Source organism: Macaca thibetana, chromosome 6, assembly GCF_024542745.1.
Source record: "Macaca thibetana thibetana isolate TM-01 chromosome 6, ASM2454274v1, whole genome shotgun sequence".
Taxonomy (NCBI): Eukaryota; Metazoa; Chordata; class Mammalia; order Primates; family Cercopithecidae; genus Macaca; species Macaca thibetana.
Genome location: NC_065583.1, coordinates 13,865,851 through 13,890,870, shown reverse-complemented (window position 1 = coordinate 13,890,870; position 25,020 = coordinate 13,865,851). Strand labels below are relative to the sequence as shown.

General features: G+C 40.5%; 1 protein-coding gene across 6 annotated transcripts in view; it reads left to right on the top strand.

The window, feature by feature from the left end:
• TENM2 (teneurin transmembrane protein 2) overlaps nt 1–25,020 on the top strand; it is a 1,303,382-nt gene that overhangs the window by 900,534 nt on the left and 377,828 nt on the right. For 5 of the 6 annotated variants that reach the window (XM_050794625.1, XM_050794624.1, XM_050794626.1 and 2 more), the window contains one exon: nt 13,444–13,653. The exons of the other annotated variant lie outside the window; for it this stretch is intronic. In XM_050794625.1, the coding sequence (XP_050650582.1) occupies nt 13,444–13,653 (210 nt within the window). The remainder of the gene's footprint in view (nt 1–13,443; nt 13,654–25,020) is intronic. 6 annotated transcript variants of the gene reach the window in all.

Genomic DNA, 25,020 nt, shown 5'->3' with positions numbered 1-25,020 from the left:
CACATACACACACACACAAAACAGCAAATTCTTGTGAGCTGAACTAAAACATCTTCATTATCCAGCAGACCACTAAGCTGTGTATCATGGAAATTCCCAAAACATCTCTCCATCCACATATTTTTAGCCATAACTAAGCAATGTGCTATTTCAGACAAAAATTAGTCACTTTGCACCCAATCCTGAGGCTGAGTAGCCATGTGGCTCATGTATATAGGCAACATGATCATCACTCTCCCAGTGTAAAGTTAAAACATCCTCCTTGTTTTCTCCCTTCATGCTCCTTTGTGCCCCAAGGCCATTTTTCTGATGCCTTCAGCTGTCTGCCTTGATGCATAGTTTTCCCCAGAGAGTGTCCTAAGTGAGTCTTCAGAGAACAGTACCTTGCAAGCACCTGCCTCTGTGGGGCCTGAAGAGAGATATTTGGAGGTTCATTCTGACCTTGATGAAAAAAGTAAACCATGCTTGGAGAAGGTGGGGAAGATGCAGTTCAGGTTGTGAATTTCTACTAGGACACAACTCACATGGAACCTTGACCCAATTGTTGATCTCCATACTTGTCATGAGAATAGAATAATATTTAGACATTCAAAGCTGAAGAAGAGAACTTGCTGCAGATTGTCTAGTCATCTTGACACTGCTACCATTTCCAGTCAGCCTTCCTGCCCTACCCTAGTTAAAATTACTCTTCTCTCTTTGCATCTCCAGCATTGCAATAACTCTATGTAGTCATACAATGCTTAATTAGAGAGCTCTGAGTTCGTATCTTGGCTTTGCCCATTACCTACTGTATAACCTTTGTCAAGTCCCATGATCTCTTCAAGACAGTTTGCTCATCTGTAAAATAGGAATAATAATAGTGACTGCTAGATAGTATTGTCGGAAGGATTTTGTAAATTACAAACTATGATGTGCTAAACATACTGCCTAAAACATTTGTGAGTGCTCAAGAAATGTTAGTAAATATTAGTTTCTTCCATGGCAATATGGGCCCTCTTTTGACTGAGACAATGTCATCACATTTCTTTAAAGTACGGATGCTGGCCGGGTACAGTGACTCATGCCTGTAATCCCAACACTCTGGGAGGCTGAGGCAGGTGAATTGCCTGAGGTCAGGAGTTTGAGACCAGTCTGGACAACATGGTGAAACCCCATCTCTACTAAAAATCCAAAAATACTAGCCAGGTGTGGTGGTGGGCACCTGTAATCCCAGCTACTTGGGAGACTGAGGCAGGAGAATTGTTTGAACCTGGGAGGCAGAGGTTGCAGTGAGCTGAGATTGTGCCACTACACTCCAACCTGGATGACACAGCGAGACGCTGTCTCTAAATAAATAAATAAATTTAAAAATGCGGGTGCCATTATGTCATGGTACAATAAAATTGCGTGTGTTGACTGAGGCCTACAGAACATAAGAAGTTTGTTGTGACAAGTAGCTAGCAACTAGGTAGCCACAATAAAGAACCCTGGTCTCCTAACTCCTAGCCCAGTACTCTTCCTAATTGTACACTAGTGGGGATTTTTCAGATACAAGGCAGTGATGTTCAAACAATTGTTCAGGGAGGGTATAAATCAATGCATATGTTATCCGTGCCCTGACGTCTTCCTAACAACCCAGACCTAGTCCTCCTCTCATTTACATTTTCAATTCTAATTTCACAACATGTATATGTCTTTGAGGGGAGCTTTCCATGCTTTATATTGGCTACTGGTGGGTAGAATCCCAAGGCATCTAATCTTTAGCATCTTATCAAGGACCATTCAATGAGGAACGGGTGGGGTACTGTGAGCGTGGGCAGCATAGAGATGAAATAGTTTGAGCATCTGCTGCCTAGAGTGCATGTTTTATCTTTGTGGTCCCTAAAGCACATAGCAAAACACAGATTTACAGTTGAGAACTGTTTGCTATCTGCAGACAAAGCCTTTGAAAAGGAAAGCTTCCAATAATGAGAATGAAAACAATTACCGTTTGCAGAGTACTTCACCATTTGCAATGCACTTTCATCTATGTTATTATTTAATCCTCAAAAAGTCCTGTAAGGGGAATAGAATACCTATCTCTTACCTTTTGTAATGCATGATAATAACACATGCCATTTAATTCAGAAAGTTTATAGAAGTGTCTCCTTTAATACATTTAAAACTAGTGAAGTACATTTCCACACATTTCACTTATCTAGTAGTTGAACACAGAAAAGTTAGATGACTTTCCCAAGGTCTCCCAGAAAATCAGTGGCAGAATCAAGATTTGACCTTCAATCTGTTTCAATGTCAATCACATTGTTACGTCAGCACTTGGTACATTGTTATGATAAAACCTAATTAAATTATCTGTGCAGTGTGGTATGAGGTCTAAAACCAGCATACCTAGGTTCAAACTCTTCTTCCCAATGAACTTATCCCTTCTGTAGTTCACTTTCTTCATCTTTAAAATGGGAATAAGATTGTACAACCTACTCCCAAAGGGTTTGTGTGAGATTAAATACAATAATATATGTAAAGGGCTTGGAAATAATACCTGGTACATCATAAGAGCTCAGTCAGTCTGAGCAATTGGCAATATTATTGTTTCTATATACCAGGAACCACAAGAAGTGAACATAAAAATGAGTAAGATGAATTCCTTTGCATCATGGAACATATGTTCTCTAAGGGAGCCTTTTGAAAATTGTTTCAGCATCGGCATACAGTTCCTTTTAATCTTTCTCTAGCAGTTCCCCCCCTTCCCCAACTAAGCTCTTACAAAATAGATTCTAGGAGGGCAAGAAAACAGCTCAATGTATCTTCTGCATATTACTCAGCACAGACAGACAACTCAGTAAGTGACAGCATTGCCCACATAGTTTAGCACCTTCATCTGAAATTGTTGGATTGTCTTGGGTTACATCTCCCAAGTAGCTCCTGAAGGTGAGAAGCTTTCGTAATTAGAGTGGAATCAAATTTCTCTCTCTCTCTCTCTCTCTTTTTTTTTTTTAATGTAGTTTTGCTCTGCAGTCCAGGCCAGGGTGGCACAATCAGGGTTCACTACAGCCTTGGCCTCCTGGGCTCAAGCAGTCTTCCCACCTCGGTCCCCCAAGTAACTGGGAGCACAGGTGCACAGCACCAAGACTGACTAATTTTTATATTTTTTATAGAGATGGGGTTTTGCCATGTTGCCCAGGACAGTTTCAAACTCCTAGGCTTAAGTTATCCTCCTGCCTTGGCCTCCCAAAGTGCTGAGATTACAGTCGTGAGCCACCATGCCCAGCCTGGAATCAAATTTTATACAATGGTTGCATTCTAAATTTTGAAAATTAACCAAAAAATGTGGTCACACTACCATGCCTGAAAATCCCTTGCTTCTCTTGGAGACTGACACATTGTCTCTTAATAAATTTAACAGTCAGTTTTTCCTCCAAGGTTGTGACAGACTGGTGTGGCTTCATTTGAGCACCAAGTGAAGTAGTGGCTTAATATTCTAGGCCACTTGGCTAACAAAAAAAACCATACATTTAAATTCAAAATCAACTCTTCTTAGCAAAATACTTACACACTGAGAGAGACACCCAAAACCTAAGACAACAGCCATAGCAGCCAACAGTGAAGTGAATGCTATGAGTAGTTGATATACATCCATACATGTTGGTGGAGTAAATTGTTATAATCAACCAATCATAGTGCTATTTATTAGGTACAGGCTCTGTACTGGGCACTAGGATACAAAGATGTGTATAGTGTACAATCTCTACCCAAAGTCACTCATAGTCCCATGAATGAGCCAGACATTTAGGCAAATACATAGGCTAACATGTAATAAAAGCAATGATGAAAGTATGTCCTGGGTACCAGTGAGTGAGGTGATCAGAAAAGACTTCCAAAGAAGGTAGTTCTGGAGATGATGAGTCTTTAGAAAATCTTCAAAAGGTCTCTAGAAGGTCTTTGCCAGCCGGGCATGGTGGCTCACGCCTGTAATCCCAGGACTCTGGGAGACTGAGGTGGGTGGATCACCTGAGGTCAGGAGTTTGAGACCAGCCTGGCCAACATGGTCAAACTTCATCTCTACAAAAATACAAAAATTATCTGGATGTGGTGGTGCATGCCTATAATCCTAGCTACGCAGGAGGCTGAGGCACGGGAATCAGTTGAACCCATGAGGCAGAGGTTGCAGTGAACCGAGATGACACCACTGCACTCCAGCCTGGGTGACACAGTGAGACTCCATCTCAAAAGAAAAATGTATTTGCCAACAAAGAGAGAGCACCTTCCATGCACGGGGAGAGATAGGAGAAGGGAATGATTCATATTCAACAGGACAGTTGTTTTGGCATGTTTAGAGCATAGGGAATGAGGGAGTCTGGCACAAGATAACAGAGTTTAAACTATACTATAGGCAATGGAATGTCTTGGGAAAGTTGAGAGAAGGAACATGACCTGAGCAAATTTGTGCATTCAGAAAGATGTTGGCTTTTGTATGAAGGGAAGGAACACAGTGAAGGATACCAGTAACTGGAAAGGTAGAACCATAGTCTAGACTATGCTGTCCAATATGGTAGCCACTAGCTGGATGTGGCTATCTGAATGTCACTAAAACTTAATACAATTAAAAATTCCATTTTTCAGTTGTACTAGCCACATTTCAAGTGTCCAATAGCCACATGTACTAAACACTACGGATATAGAACACGCCCATCATCACAATAAGGTCTGCTGGACAGCATCAGTCTGGACAACTACACATGACCAACATAATAATGGTTTTCCCTTTGAGAGGATCTGGGAGATGTAATTAAGCTGCATGTGTCAAGCGATTAGAAATTTCTGGTCAGAAGGTATTTGACGATACATTGCCTTTTGGTAAACAGTTGTGTCACTGCACGTAAAGTGGGTTTGTGTCTTCGCAAGAGGAAGCTGCAAAGAAACACCGCATTTCACCTCATGAAGATGAAAGGGCTAGCATTAGAAAATTATAGAAATTATTTTAAAAACAGAATCTACTCTCCATCTATAGCCTCATCTATATTTGACACCTTCTGAAGTGCAATGCTGCCAGGAAGATGTGATATATAAACATTCATGTTGTCGGTGAGATAGAGTAATGACACCCAAATGCATAGGGTCTCAAACTGTGAAGACAGTTCATGCTTGAGCTCCTCCTGCAAGAGGCCCTTTAACTGGGGCAGGTCCAACAGCATGCCACCCTTCCAATAAATTATGCATAAGAGCTTGTTCACAATTGGGATAGTTTTGCCAGGGCCATCTGAAAACGATTTGTTTTCAAGAAAATGCTTAACTGGGCTTTCGTGGGTTCAGTGAAGTGTGAGTGAAGAGGGCAATTAGGTCTTCCACTGTAAAAATAAAAACTTCAAGCCAGATGATGTGGAATAGAACAAACCCAGTCAGGCTGATATCGCCTCATTGAGAAGACATAAGAGGTCCTAATGAAAATTCCTCAGGTGAGGTTAAATAACCTAAAACTGAGGTGGAACATTCTCCTCTGAATCTCCTGCCTCCATAAAGACCACCCAACCCTCTCTTGTCAAACAGATCTCTCTCACCTCTGGGGAAAACCATGCTGTAACTTCCCCCAGTGACAATTAGACTTGCTTTGAGGAAATTTTGCCTCTTTCTGACTTAAATTCCCCAATGATACTTTAAGTTAATTTTTGTGGTGTTTTCTTGGGTGGGGGAAAAAGACTGACTGAATCAAATGTTTCACTTCTAATATCTGCCCAATGCTTATAAACTGGAAAAAAGAGCAACTTAAAAATTAATCATGTAACATAAAGTATACTTATCTAAAGCCATCACGCGTGGTAACCCAGGATTTCTCAACCTCAATACTATCAATATTTGGGGCTGGATAATTCTTTGTTGTGGGAAATTGTCCTGTACATTATAGGATGTTTAGCAGCACCCCTGTCCCTACCCACCAGATGCCAGTAGCACCCCAACCAAAAAGTTCCCAGACATTGCCAAATGTCTCCTGGGGAGCAGGATTGCCCCCATGGATAATGACTGAGCTAGTCTAACATTAGCACTAAATATTAGCAGCCTGCTATCAGAAATATAGAAGGTAGGTAGGTAGATTTATGTAAATACATAATATTATGTAAATATAAAATATAAATATAGGTAAAATATAAATACATAATATATATCTGTATTTCAATTTTAAGATGCTGACCAGGTGTGATGGCTTATGTCTGTAATCTTAGCACTTTGGGAGGCTGAGGTGGGCGGATCACCTGAGGTTAGGAGTTCAAGACCAGCCTGGCCAACACGCTGAAACCCTGTCTCTATTAAAAAATACAAATATTAGCCGGGTGTAATGGTGTGTGCCTGTAATCCCAGCTACTCAGGAGGCTGAGGCATGAGAATCACTTGAACCCATGAGGTGGAAATTGCAGTAGCCAAGATTGCACCACTGCACTCCAGCCTGAGTGACAGAGAGTGAGATTCTGTCTCAAAAAAAAAAAAAAAGAAAAAAATTCAGATGCTGTATTTGTTAGGGTTCATTTCGCAGTCTGCAATAATGATCGATACTACAGTCTCCCTACCTATGGTATAGTCATGTATACACAGCAGGTGCTTGTGAACCAGCTGGAACCAGTAAGCTAAAAGTCTCATTAGCTCCATCTGGGTCCCTTGTCCCTACTGTCTGTCCAACACTGTTCTATGGGCTCTACATATAACATCTCCACCCTTCACAACAACATGTAGAGTAGGTGTTAATATCATCAGAGAGGCTCAGAGAGGTGAACTGAGTTGCTCAGACTCCCAAGTAATAGAGTAAGTGGAAGGGCTCAGTCTGCCGGACTCTGAAGTCTGTGCTCTCTCCATTCCTCCCTTGGGCTTTGGAGGAAGAAAACTGGATGGGCTACAAAGTTGGGGATGAATTACACAGCACAGAGACAGAAAAAAGGCAGGTATGAAGGGAGAAATAAACATTTGTAAAAGACAATTAGGTATTACATCTGTTGGAGCCCAGGGTTTCATTTGGAGCAGAGTACAAAATGAGAATGGGTTGGGTTTGCTTGATGAAACCAACTCACAGGTGAACTTGAGTGTAAGGCGACTCTAGGTTGAGGAATAGCCCATTGTAGTTTATGGCAATACACAAACCTGAGTTCGAATCTTGGTTCTTACCTTTGGGTATGTTATTCACGCCCCGGAGTCTCTATACTTGTTGAACAACTGACAATGTGGGTGGTAAGTGTGGAAGGGGCGTAAGCAAAATCACTGAGGCTGGTGTTCAGCACATCAAATAGGCTGAACAGATAAATGTACTGTGGCTTAACCCACCTTTCCAGTGGTGGTGAATGCGATGAGCTGGAGACAGAGAGTCTAGCCGGCATTGTTATCAGGGCAGCTTGCAGCTTCTGCAGTAGTAGGCCTGGCTGCCATGCCCCAGTGCTCCCTCGAAGCCCATGGTGAAGCCTTGGTGAAGAATATCTTGTCACATAGCCCTCTGAAAGCTGCACATGCAGAACTACGCAGACCTTGAAAAACCTGATGCACTTTCCTGAAAAATATTCTTATGGGTCTTAATGGCAAGGAGAACCACATTTTAAAAAATCATTAAATGCAAACAAAAGCAATATCTCAGGTATTGAAAATATTTTTATCTGCATAGAAATAACGTAAACTTTTCTCACTTTTTGACCCCTTCAAACATAGGGGCTTCACAAACCCCAAAGAGTTAGAGAAAAGTAGATACTTTAGTCAAGCATCTGAATAAATAGCAGGTATTAAGAAATATCATTAGGACAACTGTTTAAATCCTCTTGCTTAAATGTAAGTCCTTTTGCAGTACTCAACTTTAACACAAAAACCATGTTTTTACTAAGTTCTCGAAGTCACGGAGGATTTTTAAGTTTTGACTCAAGTTCTTTTTTCTCTCCTTACAAATTATTTTTTTCTGTGTGAGTGGGGCACCATGGTTATTTCCAGGAAGAACCTTGTTTCTGCCCAGGATTAATTACCTCCTCTGGGATGACTTCTATTGTGCATTCCAGAAAAGGACTCATGAGTTTGGGATTCACATCTTATTCATTTGTTAGCACTTTTGTCTAATGTGGAACATAGTCAAATGGACTACTCAAGGCTTGGGCTTTGGAGTCAGATGACCTGGGTTCAAATCCCAGCTGTGCTGCCTGCTAACAGCATGATGTTAGGAAAGTCGGTTTAACTAAGCCTCAGTGTCCTTACCTGTAAATGGGGAAGATAATCTTACTACGTTCAAAGGAAAGTAATGAATGTAAAAGAATGTATATATATGTATATGTGTAGAATACTTAGTACTTAGCTCAGTTCTTAGAGTAAAGCAAGATCATATATATATATATAAGTGGTAATGAGGTCATTGAACTTATTATTTTGGATACAATTATTCCTAGTACCTTTTTTGTTACTGTTATCTGAGCATGTCTCTTTGCTTCATCAAATATCCTGACATCTCATCACTACATAAATCAATTATGCATTGCCTACACAGAACATTCTAATGTCTGCTTGCCATTAATCTGTTGAATAAAAAAGAACCCGTTGTTTTAAGTGAATTTTGGGAATTGATCTGCAACATGCCCTCTGTCGTAAATTAGTGAATATATTAAAAAGGGTTGGGCAGAGCAGCAATTTCACTAATAATATTTACTGCTTTGGAGATGGAGAGGAGAATGGTAGTCCTTTGGTCTTGGGGAACTAAGTCAGGATCCAAATTAACTTAAAGAGGAAAATGGTTCTGTAATTAAGACAATGGGAGTTAGAGCACTATGGTTTCAACCACAGGTTGTGTAGGATAAAGTTTTCAGGTATAACTGAAATGGGTGATGAGTGAGGACCTGGAGCATGGTTGTCAAATAAGCACTGTGATCTGCTACCTCTCCCCACTCTGCGTCCATGAAATTTCTAATTGATGATTTCACTGTTTCCCACTGAATCCAGGACATCCTCACAGTCCTTCTCAACACAACATTCCACATAGCCACTACCAATCTATCAGAGTTAGCACAAAACCGGCTATCGGTACGTTAATCAGAAAGAAAAAAAAAAAAAAAGAATGAGTTCAAACTATCACTAAATTGTATTCATTTGGAAATGGATAAATTAGAAAAAGTTGGATTAGTCCCCATGTTTAAGGTCATGGTTAATCCAATCACACAGATAATTAGTTTGACTTTGATTTACATGGGGATCTTGGAAAACACGTACACACACACCCACACATACACAAGACCATATGAGTTTAATGAAAGACATATTGCTGCCTTTGCCTGTTTCCTTTTGTTTTTTAACAGATCAGTTGAACCTGGTTTTCTGTGCATTTGCTGGAGACTATACTCATTCAAAATGGAACTTTCAACATAGTTGGAGAGTCAAGGGGCTTCTGTAGTACATAGAGTGGGAACCAGGTGAATGCCTATCACCTGGTTACCTGCCCATGCCACACTAAGCATTTCTGTAAGAAATCACGATTTATAAAGTGAGCCTGTAGAAGTTTCAGTTTCCTCCCCGTACTTTGGAACCTGTTTGTGTCTGTACAGATGGTCTCTGTCAGTTGGAATAGTCGGGGGGAGAAATGTAGCATAAGTGAACAAAACTAGCAAATGACATAGCAGACAGAAAACAGCATACCAGGGCTGGCGTGGTAGTTCACACCTGTAATCCTAGCACTTTGAGAGGCTGAGTCAGGTGGATGCTTGAGCTCAGGAGTTCAAGACCAGCCTGGGCAGCATAGTGAAACTCCTTCTATACAAAAAATACAAAAATTAGACAGGCATAGTGGCTTGCATCTGTAATCCCAGCTATTTGTAGGGACTGAGGTGGGAGGATCACTTGAGTCCAGGAGGCAGAGGTTGCAGTGAGCCAAGATCACGCCACTGCACTCCAGCGTGGGCAACAAGCAAGACCATGTTGAAAGAAAGAAAAAGAAAGGAAGAGAAAGAAAGAAAGAAAGAGAGAGAGAGAGAGAGAGAGAGAGAGGAAGGAAGGAAGGAAGGAAGGAAGGAAGGAAGGAAGGAAGGAAGGAAGGAAGGAAGGAAGGAAGGAAGGAAGGAAAGAGAGAGAGAGAAAGAAAGAAAAGAAAGAAAGCGAGAAAACAGCATACCATTTGCTGGAGGCAGAGCTAGGGACTGAGAAATTTCCCAAGTAATGGTAGGTACCAGCAAGCAGAGTTGAAGGAGCTCCCAAAACATGGGCTTAATGTAGGCAGAAAAATAACAGGAATCAGACAATTCTGTGATGTGTATTCTCAATACACTGTAGTAACCCCAATGCTTTCATTGTGTTATGACTGCTCTTCTATTGTCTGTATTTGTATAAATTAAAAAGCAGCTCTGTCTGTACTATATGAAACGAATTCATGCTGAACAAAATTTCAAAAAGTTCATGTAAAGAATGATTTCACACAACTATCATATCAGGCTCCTGGAAAATTGCACTTGAACTTCAGTTCCACCTCAGTCACTCAAAGGAATTTAAAAATTGGCTTCCAGCCATCCTTGTTCTTCAACATGCAGTTTCAGATATGCCTCAATAACACAAACTTTAAAGCCTATTGATTGTGAGTTAAAATCTGTTCCTACCAGAGCCTCGCTGCTAAGTGGACGTCAACACCAACTTCACAGTGCCTTGGTTAGGATTCCTCTGAGTTCAGGAGCCTTGAAGAAGGCAGAGGGTAACATTGCTATAAAGGAGCTGCTTTGAACTTTATAACAAAATGACAAGAAAAACTTTGAACTCTGTTGGATGATAGGTGCTGTAAATGGTTATTCAAAGAAATGTTTCTTATTTGAAATTGGAAGAGTCCCTTGGGATTGGGAGATGGGAACCCGGAAACATGATCTGCCGTAAATCACTCTCCTTCTTTTATGTCACTTCTTCCCTTTTTTCTCACCATGCTGCTGTGTGGGCAAGCATCACGTAGAGTGGTTAGAGGGTGAACTTTGAAATAGTTAGACACAAGTTTGCATCCTGGCCTCTGCTGCTTAACTAGCTGTGCAGTTTAACCTCTCTGTGTCTCAGTTTCCTCATGTATAAAATGGGAATGTGTTATTTCATGTTATGGGACTATATAATAATTCTAACCTCAAGGATTGTTTTGAGGATTAAATGAGATAATACATATAAAGGAACTAGCACAGTAAGTGGCAGATAGTTATTGTGTAAGAAACATCAGCAGTTAAATTATTAATGATAATGATAGTTATTTTGCTTAGAAGGAGACCTGGGGTGGGTGATGTATTGATTAAATATTAGCATTGATTCTGATGAAACTCCAATGTATTCAGTCTACATTTCCAGAACACCCAGCAAGAAAGTCATGCTTTATATGAATCCCAAACAGCCACGAAAGAAGGGAGTTTTTCAAGTCAAACTCCATTTATCAACTGATCAATTTCAGGAATGATTTGTCTCCATTTTTATTCTGTTCTGTGCAGGAGTCCCTAACATTTAAGTTTTAAGGGTATCTCATCTCCTATTACTGCCACCCCCATCCTCAAAAGGGTAATGGGCCTTGGGTTTGATGCCTCTGGTGCGATTCATCCTGTTTTCTCTCCCCAGAAGTCACTTTTTTCCTCTTTGGACGTTTGCTCAGGCATCACTTTTCCCAGGAATCCTTATTTGACTCTACACTCCCACTCCTACCTGGCCAGGCTGAAACAAGTGTCCCTTTTCTCTGCCCCCACAGTACCATGTCATTACATGCCACTATTCTGCTTTTTATCATGTGGCACTGAAATGACATATTTACCTGTTTGTCTCCCACTAGACTATCAGCTCTCTGAGGGCAGGGTTGGTGTATTACTTATTTTTGTATCCTCAAGGTCTAGCAAAATGCACATACATTTTATTGAACCAAATGAACCCATAAATAGCATTAAATGTACCGAATAACAAATCAGAAAATACAATTATAAAAGTGACAATAAAAATTGACATTCATTTGAGGTGTCTGCTGATGTCGCTACATCAGCAGTACATCTAAAACCAGGAACACACAATTCTTCTGTCTCAGATACTTCTTACCTGAGTTGCGACACTCACCTGGTCCTCAAGTTTGCTTTCTCAATGTTCTGTCCTTCCTTCCACACCCCCAGATTTAGGACATATGCCATGGGCTGCTTCTCTTGGCTCATTTTCCTGAACTTCCCAAATGAGCAAACCAGCAGGCAAGCAACTGCAAAGACCCCAAGATGGAAGGATGAAGCAGGCAAAAGTGTAGGTGGTGATTGTCCTCACCTAGCAATTTGGCTGCCAGGAGCTCCCCTACCATGTGAAAGAGAAGATGCAGCAGCCTGTGTGTGGGAGGACAATTTCTTGACCCAAGGGTAGCTCCATGTCACTGAGCACCTGCTGCTGGACTGGCTGCTCCTCCTCAAGGCTAGAGAGTCTGTGCTTTTCTTTGTCTGAAAACCATAGTCATGGTGTTCCAAAAACCACATAATGAAGAGAGTGGGGGTATTGGTCAACTCTTTGGGATGCCAATGCATCACCCTTTCCACCACTCTTCCACTTCTACCTCAAACTAATGAGTCTGGTTTTAGAGTATCTCATTTTTGTTCATTCATTCAGCAGATGCTATTCTTTAGGAAGACATTGGAGATGCAGGGGGTGAATAAAATAAACAAGATGCCTGCATTCAAAGAGCAGTAAGGGCTATGAAGAAATGTAAGCGGAGTAGTTGCCTAGAGCAGGTAGATGGGCAAATTTCAAGGAGACAAACATGGAAGGGTTGATTGAAGAGAAGAAGTCAGACTGTGAATGTTGGCAAGGTGTTGGGGTGGGGGGTTGGGGGTGGTGTCCTGCATAGAGGGGACAGGAAGTGTGAAGACTCTAAAGGTGGAATGGCTTGGTGTGTTCAAGCAACAGAAATAAAGATGACCATATTGGCTAGAGACTAAGGGGCCATGTGGAGAGTCGTAAGGGTTACTATGGGAGTGAGGTGGGAGAGGCAGCTATGGGCTGGAGTGCTCAAGACAGGTAGGTCATCATGAGGAGTTTGGGTTTCTTTCTGCAAGTAATGGGAAGTCATTGGAGGGTGCTAAGCGGGCAAGTGATACAATCTGATTCCTCACCTTAAAATTTCATTCTGGCTGCTGCAGAGATAGGATTGGGACAATGGGGAGTAGGTGGTAGCTCAGAGAGAGATAATGAGGACTTAGATTAGGACTGTAGCAGAGACGATAAAAGAAACTGGATGGTTTCTGGACTGATTCCATTTCAGCTGTGTACATGGATATTTCTGCTCATGTCCTTTTTCTGAAATATGCAACTACCTAAAATATGAATTTAGGAGAAACATCAAACCCTCTTTAAAAAAAGCACATCTGGAGCATTTCTTTTTTTTCTTTTTTTTTTTTTTTTTTTTAATATTTGTATTGTGAGCTGGTTTCAATGTAACTTTCTTGGGATGCTCTCATGACACTCATTGCTGACCTTTGACCCCTCTGTCCTCTTTCCCAGGTCGTCCCATTCCACCTACATCCTCGCCTAGTCTCCTCCCATCTGCTCAGCTGCCTAGCTCCCATAATCCTCCACCAGTTAGCTGCCAGATGCCATTGCTAGACAGCAACACCTCCCATCAAATCATGGACACCAACCCTGATGAGGAATTCTCCCCCAATTCATACCTGCTCAGAGCATGCTCAGGGCCCCAGCAAGCCTCCAGCAGTGGTAAGGAAACTCTGTGGTGTCTGAATGTGTGGTGTTTTGTGAGTGACATTCTTGATTCTCCAGCAAAATGACAACGCTGAAACAAGGGCTGGGGGAAGGTGGTGTGGGGAGCATCAAGGTGAAATGCATTTGTTGTTTTATGGCATGGTATTTTCAAGATACAATTGTAGAAGGTCAAAGTTATTGAAGAGGTTTTGCTTATCATAACAGGGTTTGGGCCTCCTTCAGTGGAAGGCATTTCCCCGTTGCTGCATGTGTGAGCATGCTGGTCTCAAAGGTGAAGCGCAGAGAGACACCGGCACAATGAATTTTGTATTACTACAATACTGGGCATAGCTGAGTGACCTTAGACACCCTCACATGCCCAATTTTTGTGTATCTCAGATCCCCTGGATTTTTTTGTTTGTTTTGGTTTTTGGTTTTTTGATGTTGTTGTTGTTTGTTTGTTTTGGCTTTTAACTTCTAGTCCTTGCTTATTTCGATGATTTTGAAATTACAATGTGTTCCCTTGACATCAATACTGAATGTCTTGCCAAGTCTGAAGTGTTTGGGGGGATGACCTCTCCTGTAACCCTTTACTTGTGACCTCACTTGAATTTAACAAGTTGATGGTGTGGTACTATGATAAATACTGCCTCTAAATCCATAGTTCTTATTTTGATTTTCTCATTCACAGAACAAACAGACTGGACCCAAGGTCCTGTCCCACTTTTGAAGATTTTGTGGCCACTGTCTTAGCTCCCAATCTCTGAATCTTGGGTGGAATTGCCCTGGACCCAGAAATAATCATGACTTATTTTGATTTCTCCTGTTGGTGTTATGTTCACGTGAACATCTGAACGTAGGAATGGGCAATAACTGGAGTTTAAGTATCCATGGCCCAAGGAGAGACGTTTGCAAAAATTAATTGCTCCTGACCTAAAGGGTTGGGAGTTATCTTCTGAACTGGCCACTCATGAGGTTCATTAGCATATCCCATCCAAAGCAACACAGAGCTTTCCATGCCGAGAGTGGGTCTTGATGAGATTGTGTTTAGGCTCCATCCAGGAGTATATGCCACCCACCACTGGGCCCAACCTCTACAATTAGAGAGGACCTCCCAAATACATTTAAGATGACTCATTCTGGAAATGGAATGATGGACTGCTACTTAGGATGGCCCATGCCCTTCTTCATAGCCAGGCCTGATATATTTAGTAAACTCATATTCTTTTTCAAAAAAAATTACCTAATCAAATCTCTCATCAAATGAGCAATCCATTGTTGATATTATGAAGGCCTTTAATCTACCATAAATCTTTATTAGAACTCATCAGAGCTTCTAGTTTGAGAGAAATGTGATTATGGCACTCTTAAAATGACATTACATCATTGGGGTGATTGGTTTATCATTTGGAGAAGAGACATCAATCATAACTAGCATAACCACACAGTAAATGAATTCAACCTTTCTACCGTGGAACAATGACACTGTAATTGCTCAAAATCAGGCTTAAAATGAAATCGGAAAATGCTCTTTCTTCAAATATGATGTTAACTTAATGGAATATATTATGAAAAATCATGTTTGAGGAAATTCTATATAATTAAAAATATGTGGAAATATATTCCCTTTTTACTTTCATCAGAACCTGATTTTAGCTACCGAGCCCTTTTTTTGCTGCAGAGATTATGTTGCATTTAATTGAACTACCTTCACTTATGTTTTGCTGCTTTTTATTTCATACTATGTAATCGTGATGAATATTGTATTATGAAGGACAAGAGGCTTTTGAAATGAGGTGCACCTGCTGATAGCTTTTTAAAAACAGACAATTATTAGGGATAAAATGAGCTTTTAAAAACTATATCCTTTTATGCATATATGGATACCCAGGCAATGATGATTTCCATAAGAGAGGTCAGTTCATATCTTGAGGCCATCTGGAATGTTTTCTTAGCAATAATGCAGTGAGTGATTTCCTTTCTTTTGGACAGTGTATCAGATTGAAACTTGTTGATAGGATATTTATGTCAGCTTTATGCCTAATCAAGACCTCATTTTGGTGGACACAACAGATCTGTGTGTTCAGAGTCAAACTTACCCATTTTTCATCACTCACACCAATTTGTTCAGCTCACTTAAGACTGATAGCGATTTAAGCTTCAGTAACAGGAGAAAATACCACAGAAAATTTAAGGGTCCATTTTCATCCCAAACAGGAGCTGTGCTGATATGATTTCTTCAACTGAGGGGATGAAGACCCAATTGTGCAATACCCTTGTTTTCAGCAGGTACTTATCATCAGAGAGTTTGTTAAAGCTCCAGTCAACAGGCAGTCATTTGAAATTCTGGACTCTGGCTTAGCTAAAATGAGAGCAAATCAAGTTCGAGTGTGTGTGTGCTCACATCTGTGTGTGTGTGTGTGTGTGTGTGTGTTTCTTGTGGAATGGATTTAAGGGCAAATTGGGGATTCTATCAAGATCTGAATGCAGTTGCCATGAATTTAAATTTGATATAAAGGATTGAAAATAGAGTTTGACACGGAAGATGCAAAGTGCAGAGCTATGTCTGAATGTTTTGAATTGAGTCTGATGAAAGGGGCTGAATTTTTCAGGAGGTGTCACAGCACAAACAAAGTGGCCGTGTGTTTGGGTGTGTTGTGTTTAGTTGGTTAATTACACAGAATTTTTTTAATTTGTCTCTTGGCAATGACCCTGTGTTCTGAGAATCTGGTACTACTTCGGTCTGTGTCTCTTTCTTAGGTGAAATAAAACACTTTCCAACACATCAGCCGATATACGACAGTAAAACATTATTTCCTGCTCTCCTCTTATAGTTGCTGTTATTATTTGATGTCGGTGAAGCCCATCATTAGGAGGGTCACAGTACACAGTTCCTGCCCACGGAGCACCTGCTGTTTAGAAACAAACGGGACATAAACTACAGGAACTAAAATGTTTTTCCCCAACATGAAAAACTCCTCAAAGCAACAACAAAGCTTCATCTTTATGGCTTGAGTGTCATTATTTTCTATGACAGCAGTGCATTCTTTACTGGACGGTACTCAAACCTTGCCACCTTTGGAGCCAAATTGCTCTAACCCTCAATCTATGCCAATCAAGCAGATACCCAGGTACAGTTAGTGAGATGTTTATAGGAGTGATGTTTCTCTCCCCCTTAAGCATTTTCTTTCAGATAGCTGAGCTCCAGCGAGTGGCTCATTCTGTGTTCTGACCTTCTGCCAGAGCAGGTTACTCCAGAGATGTTTCTTGTATACAGAAGCATAATTTCAAATCCTATGAAACAACTCATCTGGAAAAAAAAAAATCTAGATCCCAGCAGCAGCATAATGGAGGCTCCTGCAGATGGAAGAATGAGACTACCTTCCAAATCAGAATAGGGTTTGCAGTTTGCTCTCAGCATATGTTGCAGAAAATATACAAGCAACCACATTATCTTCTAAAAGCACTGGCGTTCCTCTACCTGTGAAACTGAATTTTAGTTTTCTTTAAAGTTTAAATAAAGGGGCTTTGAACACTCATTAGTAGCATCAGACTATACACATAAGAAATGTAGTAACCAAGATGCCCTAGTCAGGACATTTTGGTAGAGCTTATTTGGCAAAAGAGCTGTCCCAATCAGAGAGTCTCTATTTGTAACTGAGCACACGAAGGGTGCCTTGACCCTTTTTAAAAGAGCAATGTCTTCGTTAATTCTAAATGAAAATAGAATATCAAAATCAGCAGGCTTTGGGGTTGCCTAAGATCAATAAGTTGCCTGTCTAATTTATCATGCATCATAAAACAAATGAGATTCATTCATTCATTCATTCATTCATTCCTTTTTTGCACCTCCCTCATATATGTAACAGCTTATAACAATTGTTACTTTTTTTCTGAGACAAAGTCTTACTGATCCAGGCTGGAGTACGATGGCGTGACCTTGGCTCACTGCAACCTCTGCCTCCCAGGTTCAAGTGATTCTCATGCCTCAGTCTCCCTAGATGCTGGGATTGCAGGTGCACACCACTATACCAGGCTAATTTTTGTATTTTTAGTAGAAATGGGTTTTCACTGTGTTGGCCAAGCTGCTCTCGAACTCCTGGCCTCAAATGACCCACCCACCTCCACCTCCCAAAGTGCTAGGATCATTGGTATGAGCTACCACGCCCAGCCAACAATTGGTTTAAAAAAATTAAGCTATAATTAGATGATACAATAAAGGTAAAGGAAAAATTTAGGGGGGAAGATATACATATATGCTCAAATGTATAAAGTCCTATTCCATTATTTAAGATAGAGAACTTGATTTTAAGCTTCCTAGCAACCAAAGCAAAAAGGGAAGCATGGGGAAAAGAAGATGCATAACACCCCATGAGATAAAAGCAAATCAGTCATTTCAGGGAAATTCTGTGAATCCTCACAATGAGGCCAGAAAGAAGTTGGTCATAAAGGAGCTCATGTGTGTATCCAGATGACTGGATTCTTAGTAACATCATATAATACATATGCTAATTTTCTGTCAAAATTCCTTGTAACCTCCCTCTAAATAAGACATAGAGCACACTTTCCACGTGAAAACAATTCTACAAATGTCCAATATTTGCACAGCCCAAGGGCAAAACTTGATCGATAGACAAACCTTAGTTCTACTAAAGGACCATGTAAATTTCATGCCCTATAGGCAACAGACCTTAAATATCATTGATCATAACTGAAGTTTTATGGGAATTAGCAGACTTTGAGGTTAAAATCACCATTCAGGACCCGAAAAGCAGATGTTCTGTGTTATAGATCTGTCCTGACAGCCACTTGGAGGTTAGAATTGATACCCTCTCATGAAAACTTCAGGACAGCCTCACTCATCTGGTCCCAAGGATCCATCCATGGGGCTGGATTTGGGATGAGGAAGAAGTCAATATTTTTAACTTAATGAAAATTCTTCTCCTTACATATCTTAGGTTTTAGAAAGAAATTTTTTTCTGAGATGTTGTAAATTTTCTTGCCTCCCTAAGCAGATTATGCCCATTGTAATTTAATTTAATTTAGGATTCCCTGAATAGCTCACAGCAGTTCTTATGCACATTGATGATTGTATGGTGCTGATAATACTATCTTGCTTTTTTTTACAAAAGTCATTGTACATCCTGTGGTTGTTTATCCCACTTCTCCTAATGTTCTGCATTTTAACTGCTTATTGTGCTCTTTATCAGCTTTTCTTCCTCCTCCCAGCATCACTTTATTCTTCAGGGACCTCCACTGCAGTTTCCCTGGTGACAGATTCATAGTAGACACTCACTAAGTATTTGTTAAATAAATGAATGAGTGTCTATAGTAACCACCTTTAGTTTTCACTCTTGATTTTGGGGTCAGGATATCAAGTGCAAACATCATTCACTTTCCCATGTTGGATCTGTACTGTGCATGAGCCACTTGGACTCCAGGTTCTTCCCCAAGTCCCTTGGATGTCTGGTTCAGACATTCAGAACTATCTGTGGCTCCTTCCTGGCATCCAGGCAGAGGTCTGGTTCCAGCTGCCTCTCCTCTGGGTGGGTACTAGGCCCACTGGGTAGTACAGGCTAAGTCCAGCATGTTATCTTTTCTGTAGAGGTCACAGAAACAGCCATCTCTCTTGCCCCAAATGCAGAACCACAAAGGACTTGGGCTTTCAGCTCATGGACCTTTTTCTCCCTCAACACTAGTTAGTATGCTAAGTACTTAATATGACTTTCTTCATGTACTTGTATTTGGTGCCCCCCACCTCCCAATGCATCAAGGATTATCATCATACCCATTTTATAGATGACAAAACCATGTCACAAAGAGGTTAAGTAACGTACCAAAGTCATAAAGCTGGAAAGTGAAGGATTTCGGCTTCAACCTTAACCTTCCTAATTGCAGAGACTTTTCACCTCACTCCTCTGTTAAATGTTAACCTCAGAATATTTGTTTGGCTGATTGAGATATACAACAGACAGTGAAAGCATTGTATTAAAGGGCACGGGTTACAATTTTTTAAAGATTTCTTAAAACTAAATACGGCATCACAAAATACCCTTCACGCCCACTGTTTGGCAAACACACATATCCCCAGACACTTTCCCTGGAGATTCTGATTCCCTAAGCTCAGGAGGGGCTAAGGAACTCTGCATTTACCATTCCCTTCAGGTGAAGCCTGTGCTCTGACAAGTCTTGGAACCATTAATGTAGTGGGGAAGCTCTAAAATGAAAGTTGGAGAACTTGAGTTTTCTTCACACTGCTCCTGATTCACAGCATGATTTTTGTCAGGTCATTCAATCATTGTGTTAGTCTGTTCTCACATTGCTATGAAGAAACACCCAACACTGGGTAATTTATAAAGGAAAGAGATTTAATTGACTCACAGTTCTGCATGGCTGGGGAGGCCTAAGGAAATGTACAATCATGGCAGAAGGTGAAGGGGAAGAATGGCACCTTCTTCACAAAGCAGCAGGAAGGAGAAGTGCAAACAGGGGTAATGCCAGATGCCTATGAAAGCATCAGATCTTGTGAGACTCACTCACTATCAAGAGAACAGCATGGAAGAAACTGCCCCATGATCCAATTACCTCCACCTGGTACCACCCTTGACATGTGGGGATTATGAGAATTACAATTCAAGATGAGATTTTGAGTGGGAACACAGCCAAACCATATTAATCATCATGAACCTCAGTTTCCCTATCTGATTAGATTGAGCATTGACTTAAAAGGCATCTTGTTCTAGTATTCTGTGTCTGTAAGCTCCTTGTATCTGGCTGGACCAAGCTGTCCCAATGTTAGAGACTCCCCAACTCTTCCTCTGTATAGTGTGGATTTCATCCCAATATCTGGGACATTGTCAAAACTAAGGCCTACACAGTCATGCAAAACAGATCCTTGTAACTTACATGCAAAAGTTGGCAAGAGTGGTTTTGGGATGTTACAACACTTGGCTGAAAATGTTGATGGCAATCCCATCAAGGAGAGAAAGTACAGCTCCACCAACACAAACCTGGGCTCCCAAAGACCCTCACCCTGGCCTCCTAAACAAGGTCTCCCACCCCAATAATTGGGAACAAATAGTCCTCAGGACTCTCTCGGCATTGTTAACTTGCCTAGCAATGTAGCAAATAGAGATTAGACTTTTCCTTCTTTTCCTTTGTGCCTTCTTGAAACAGAAAAACACTGCACACGAGCACGTGCACACACACACACACACACACGTATATGTGTAGTTTGTAGGTCCAGCAATTTCCAGCCCAACTAGAGTCAGGACCACTCTTCTGCACCGTGGTGCAAATGAGCACACAATCAAGATGGACAGGTAATTCCTTTAGAGATGCACAGCATGGAAGTGACGGACAGCAGAGAACTGCTCTTTCTCAGCAAATAATCTTGATATTGACAAAATTCTCAGGGTCGATAGGCATTGTGTACATTCTACCTCGCCATTTCTGTCCCTGGCTGCTTGGTACATACAAAAAGATATCCTAGGCAAGCCCAGAGACTGGGAACTACAACTGATATCTTAACAGTTCCTGCCCTAGTAATTTTTACCCGGAACTTCAGCTTCTCCCAAATTCTCTTAAAGAGTAGATTCAATTCTAACTAGCTTCCTGCATAATATTCAATAGTCATTTTTAAAAGTGTCCCCAGTCCCTTGTTAGAGATGTCTCAATTCTTGAGTTGAATCAAAGGATTTCATTGTTTTACCAGTGGGCAGTTTCAACAGAAATTATAGCCCCAGCCCTGGATGCATCTCTTAGACCCATATCCGAAATAAACATGAAGAGTGTGGACTCTGACATCCACACTACATAGATTCAAATCATAGGTCAGCCACTTTGTAACACTATAATCTTGAGCAACTTACTTAATCTATACCTCAGTATTTTTATCTGTAAAACAATAATAAGTGTCTACTAGTTCTAAAGCTGTTATAAATATTTAAATGATATTCTGATACATCTAAACACTGTTAAAAGAGGCTGAGACAATTGAAGCAATGGTTGGGTTTGAGAGTACTTGCTTTCTAATTTAACAAACAATGTTCTATTGTGGGCAAATATATATAACATGAAATTACCATTTACACTATTTTTAAGTGTACAGTTCTGTGGCTTTAAGTATGTTCGCAGTTATGCAACCATCACAACCATCCATCTCTAAAACATATTCATCTTCCTCAACAGAAACTCTATACCCATTAAACACTAACTCCCTTTCCCTCAGCCCCTGGCAATCACTATTTTATTTCTGTCTCTATGAATTTGTGTCTAAGTACCTCATATCAATGAAATTACACAGTATTTGTCCTTTTGTGATGGACTTATTTCACTTAGCATAATGTCTTCAAGTTTCATCCATGTTGTAGCATGTAATTCTACAGGATAGAATTTTCTTCCTTTTAAAGCTGAAAACTATTCCATTTTCCCTATATACCACATTTTGTTTATTCACTCCTCGCTTACTAGACACTTGGGTGGTTTCTACCTTTTGTTTATTGTGAATAATGCTGCTAGGAATATTGGTGTACAAATAATTGAGCATCTGCTTTGACCTCTTTTGGATGTGTCACCAAAAGTGGAATCACTGAATCATACAGTAATTCTATACTTAATTTTTTAAAGATTTAACATGCTGTTTTGTACAGTGTCTGCACCACTGTACATTCCCACCAGCAATACACAAGGGCTCCAATCTCTCTACATCCTCTCCAATACTTGTTACCTTCTGTGTTTTTGATAACAGCTATCCTATTGGTGTGAAATGGAATTTCTTCATGGTTTTAATTTGCATTTCTCCAATGATTAGTTCTTTTCATGTGCTTATTGCCTGTTTTTATATCTTCTTTGAAGAAATGTCTATTCAAGTCCTTTGCCTAATTTTTAAACAGATCATTTGTTTTTTGTTGATATTGTTGAGTTGTAGGAGTTCTTTATATATTCTGGATACCAATTGCTTATCAGATAGGTGATTTGCAAATATTTTATCCTATGCCATAGGTTATCTTTTCATTCTTTGATGGTGTCCTTTGATGTGTGAGGGTTTTTAATCTTGGTGTGGTCCAACATATCTTACTTTTACTTTTGTTGTCTATGCTTTTGGTGTCATGCAACAAATACTGTTAAAGGCTTATTCTATGGCAGGCATTTTTCTAAATTTTTACAAATGGTAATTCATTTAATCCTCACCAATGAGAAAGAGAAAAGCAGCTCTTGATTCTGGGAACAGACATGACAATAAAAACTAGGCTTAGGTGCATTAGGAGGTGGCTTGTCACTCACAGCTAGGTTGTAGTGTTCTCCTACTGAACATAAACAATCTTATAGAACACCAGCACAAGGCCACTCCATGGTTGTGGTGACATGAAATAAGATGACAAGAAGACCACACCATGATCTTGCCTCAAAACAGACAAAACCAAAGTCACTGTCCAGACAACAAAAATACAAAACACCCCTCTCTCTAGGCTAAAATGGGGTGACTACTGTTTTTTTGGTTTTTGTTTTGTTTTTTCTTTGAGATGGAGTCTCGCTCTGTTGGCCAGGCCAGAGTGCAGTGTCGTGATCTCGGCTCACTCCAACCTCCGTCTCCTGGGCTCAAGCAATTCCACTGCCTCAGGCTCACGAGTAGCTGGGATTACAGGCATGTGCCACCATGCTCGGCTAATTTTTGTATTTTTAGTAGAGACAGGGTTTCACCATGTTGGACAGGCTGGCCTCAAACTCCTGACTTCAGGTGATCCGCCCGCCTCTGCCTCCCAAAGTGCTGGAATTACAGGCATGAGCCACTGCACCCAGTCCACAAGCCCTTTCTAACACTCTTACTGAAGAACCCTTCTGGCTCCCCTTGTGTGTCTTCTCCCTCATGAGTTAATCAACTGTGTTAGGCCACAGTGTGATCCTGCCTGGTGGTGTTTTGACTGGAGGACATGGACACCTTTATGCTGTGAGTTGGGATCGTTATCCCCGTTGTACAGGTGGGAAAACTGTGGCACAGTGAGGTTAAGTAATTTGCCATAGGATATATGGTTATTAAGTAGTACAAGAACTTGACCCAAAGAAATTAGTCTCCACAGTGATAAGTATGTAGAAATTTAAGTGAATTTTTAAAAGACAATTCCAGAAAAAAATACATTCAAGAAATAAAATGTAGTCATCATTTACTGCATGGCCCAGCTCTGAATAGCATTTACATGGCCATAGTAATGTAAGCATTGAACAATGACTTAGCTTTTAAATCAGAAGGATGAGAGGATATGTGGGCTGGGCAGGTAGAGGGAAAAGCCAAGACCTGCATCTTTTATAGTAAGAAGTTACTAGATAATTCAAGAAGTTACTAAATAAAATGGAAAATGCAAGAAATAGCAGCAAAGCATGTTATTTATAGAACTAGAGATAAATGCCAAAATAATTAGCTATAAAAAGGTAAATGTGGTTGCTGCTGGGAAGGAAGAAATTGGCAGTGATGGAAGAAGATTGCTATTTTTGAACTGAATGTTATAGAATGATTTATTTCTTTAAACTATGTGCACTTTTTCTTCTGATGAAAAGAAAACATTTACAGGAGATTGGGCATGCAAAACACTTAATAAAATGTTAAAACCCCAAAATAGTAGTTATTTACTTCTCTCAAATATATTTTATTCAACAAGTATGTATTGATCAGGGCCGATGTGTTTGAAATGACATCAGGTGCTGTGAACCTGAGTAGTTAGGCATTGGAGCAATTGTGTCAAACCCGCAGATTTGTCTGTATCTGCCTCTGTTGATTAGGGAGCCCTGTGGAGTTGTTGGGGCTTTACCTCTTTATCCCAACACAGCTTAGGATGGCAAGAGAACAGAGAAGATATCATGACCTACTGTTCCTCCTCGTTTCTAATCCAGTGTCCATCTAAGCACAGGTACCATCATTTCCTCAGAGCTTTCCCAACCAACTCAGCCCAACTAAAGCTTTCCTTTTGCAGAATTACAGAACAGCCTTATAGTCTGGCTTATTCAATTTAGCACCTCATTGCATTCTGATTTGTAATATTCTCTTGGTGTTTCATGCATATAAGTCACTTGTGTCAACATCAAATTGTCACCACTTAAAGACAATGGTCATTTCTTTGGTCTTTTTGTGTCCCTTAGCACATGGTGCAGGTAGAGATAAGCTCAAGAGCTAGATCCTTATTGATCTAACTTAAGCAGGACAATGTTAGAGTGGGGCAACAAAAAGGTGGCAGCAGCCCCCACCAAGTCCTTCAGATTTGGGCCTGTTGACTGCAGGTCACTGTAATGTTTTTAGATCTGAGACTATCTGTGATTGTGGGTGTGATCACATTTAGAAAGAAAAGAAAAAATACCATAGGGCATGATGAGAAAAGAAGTGTGTTTGTC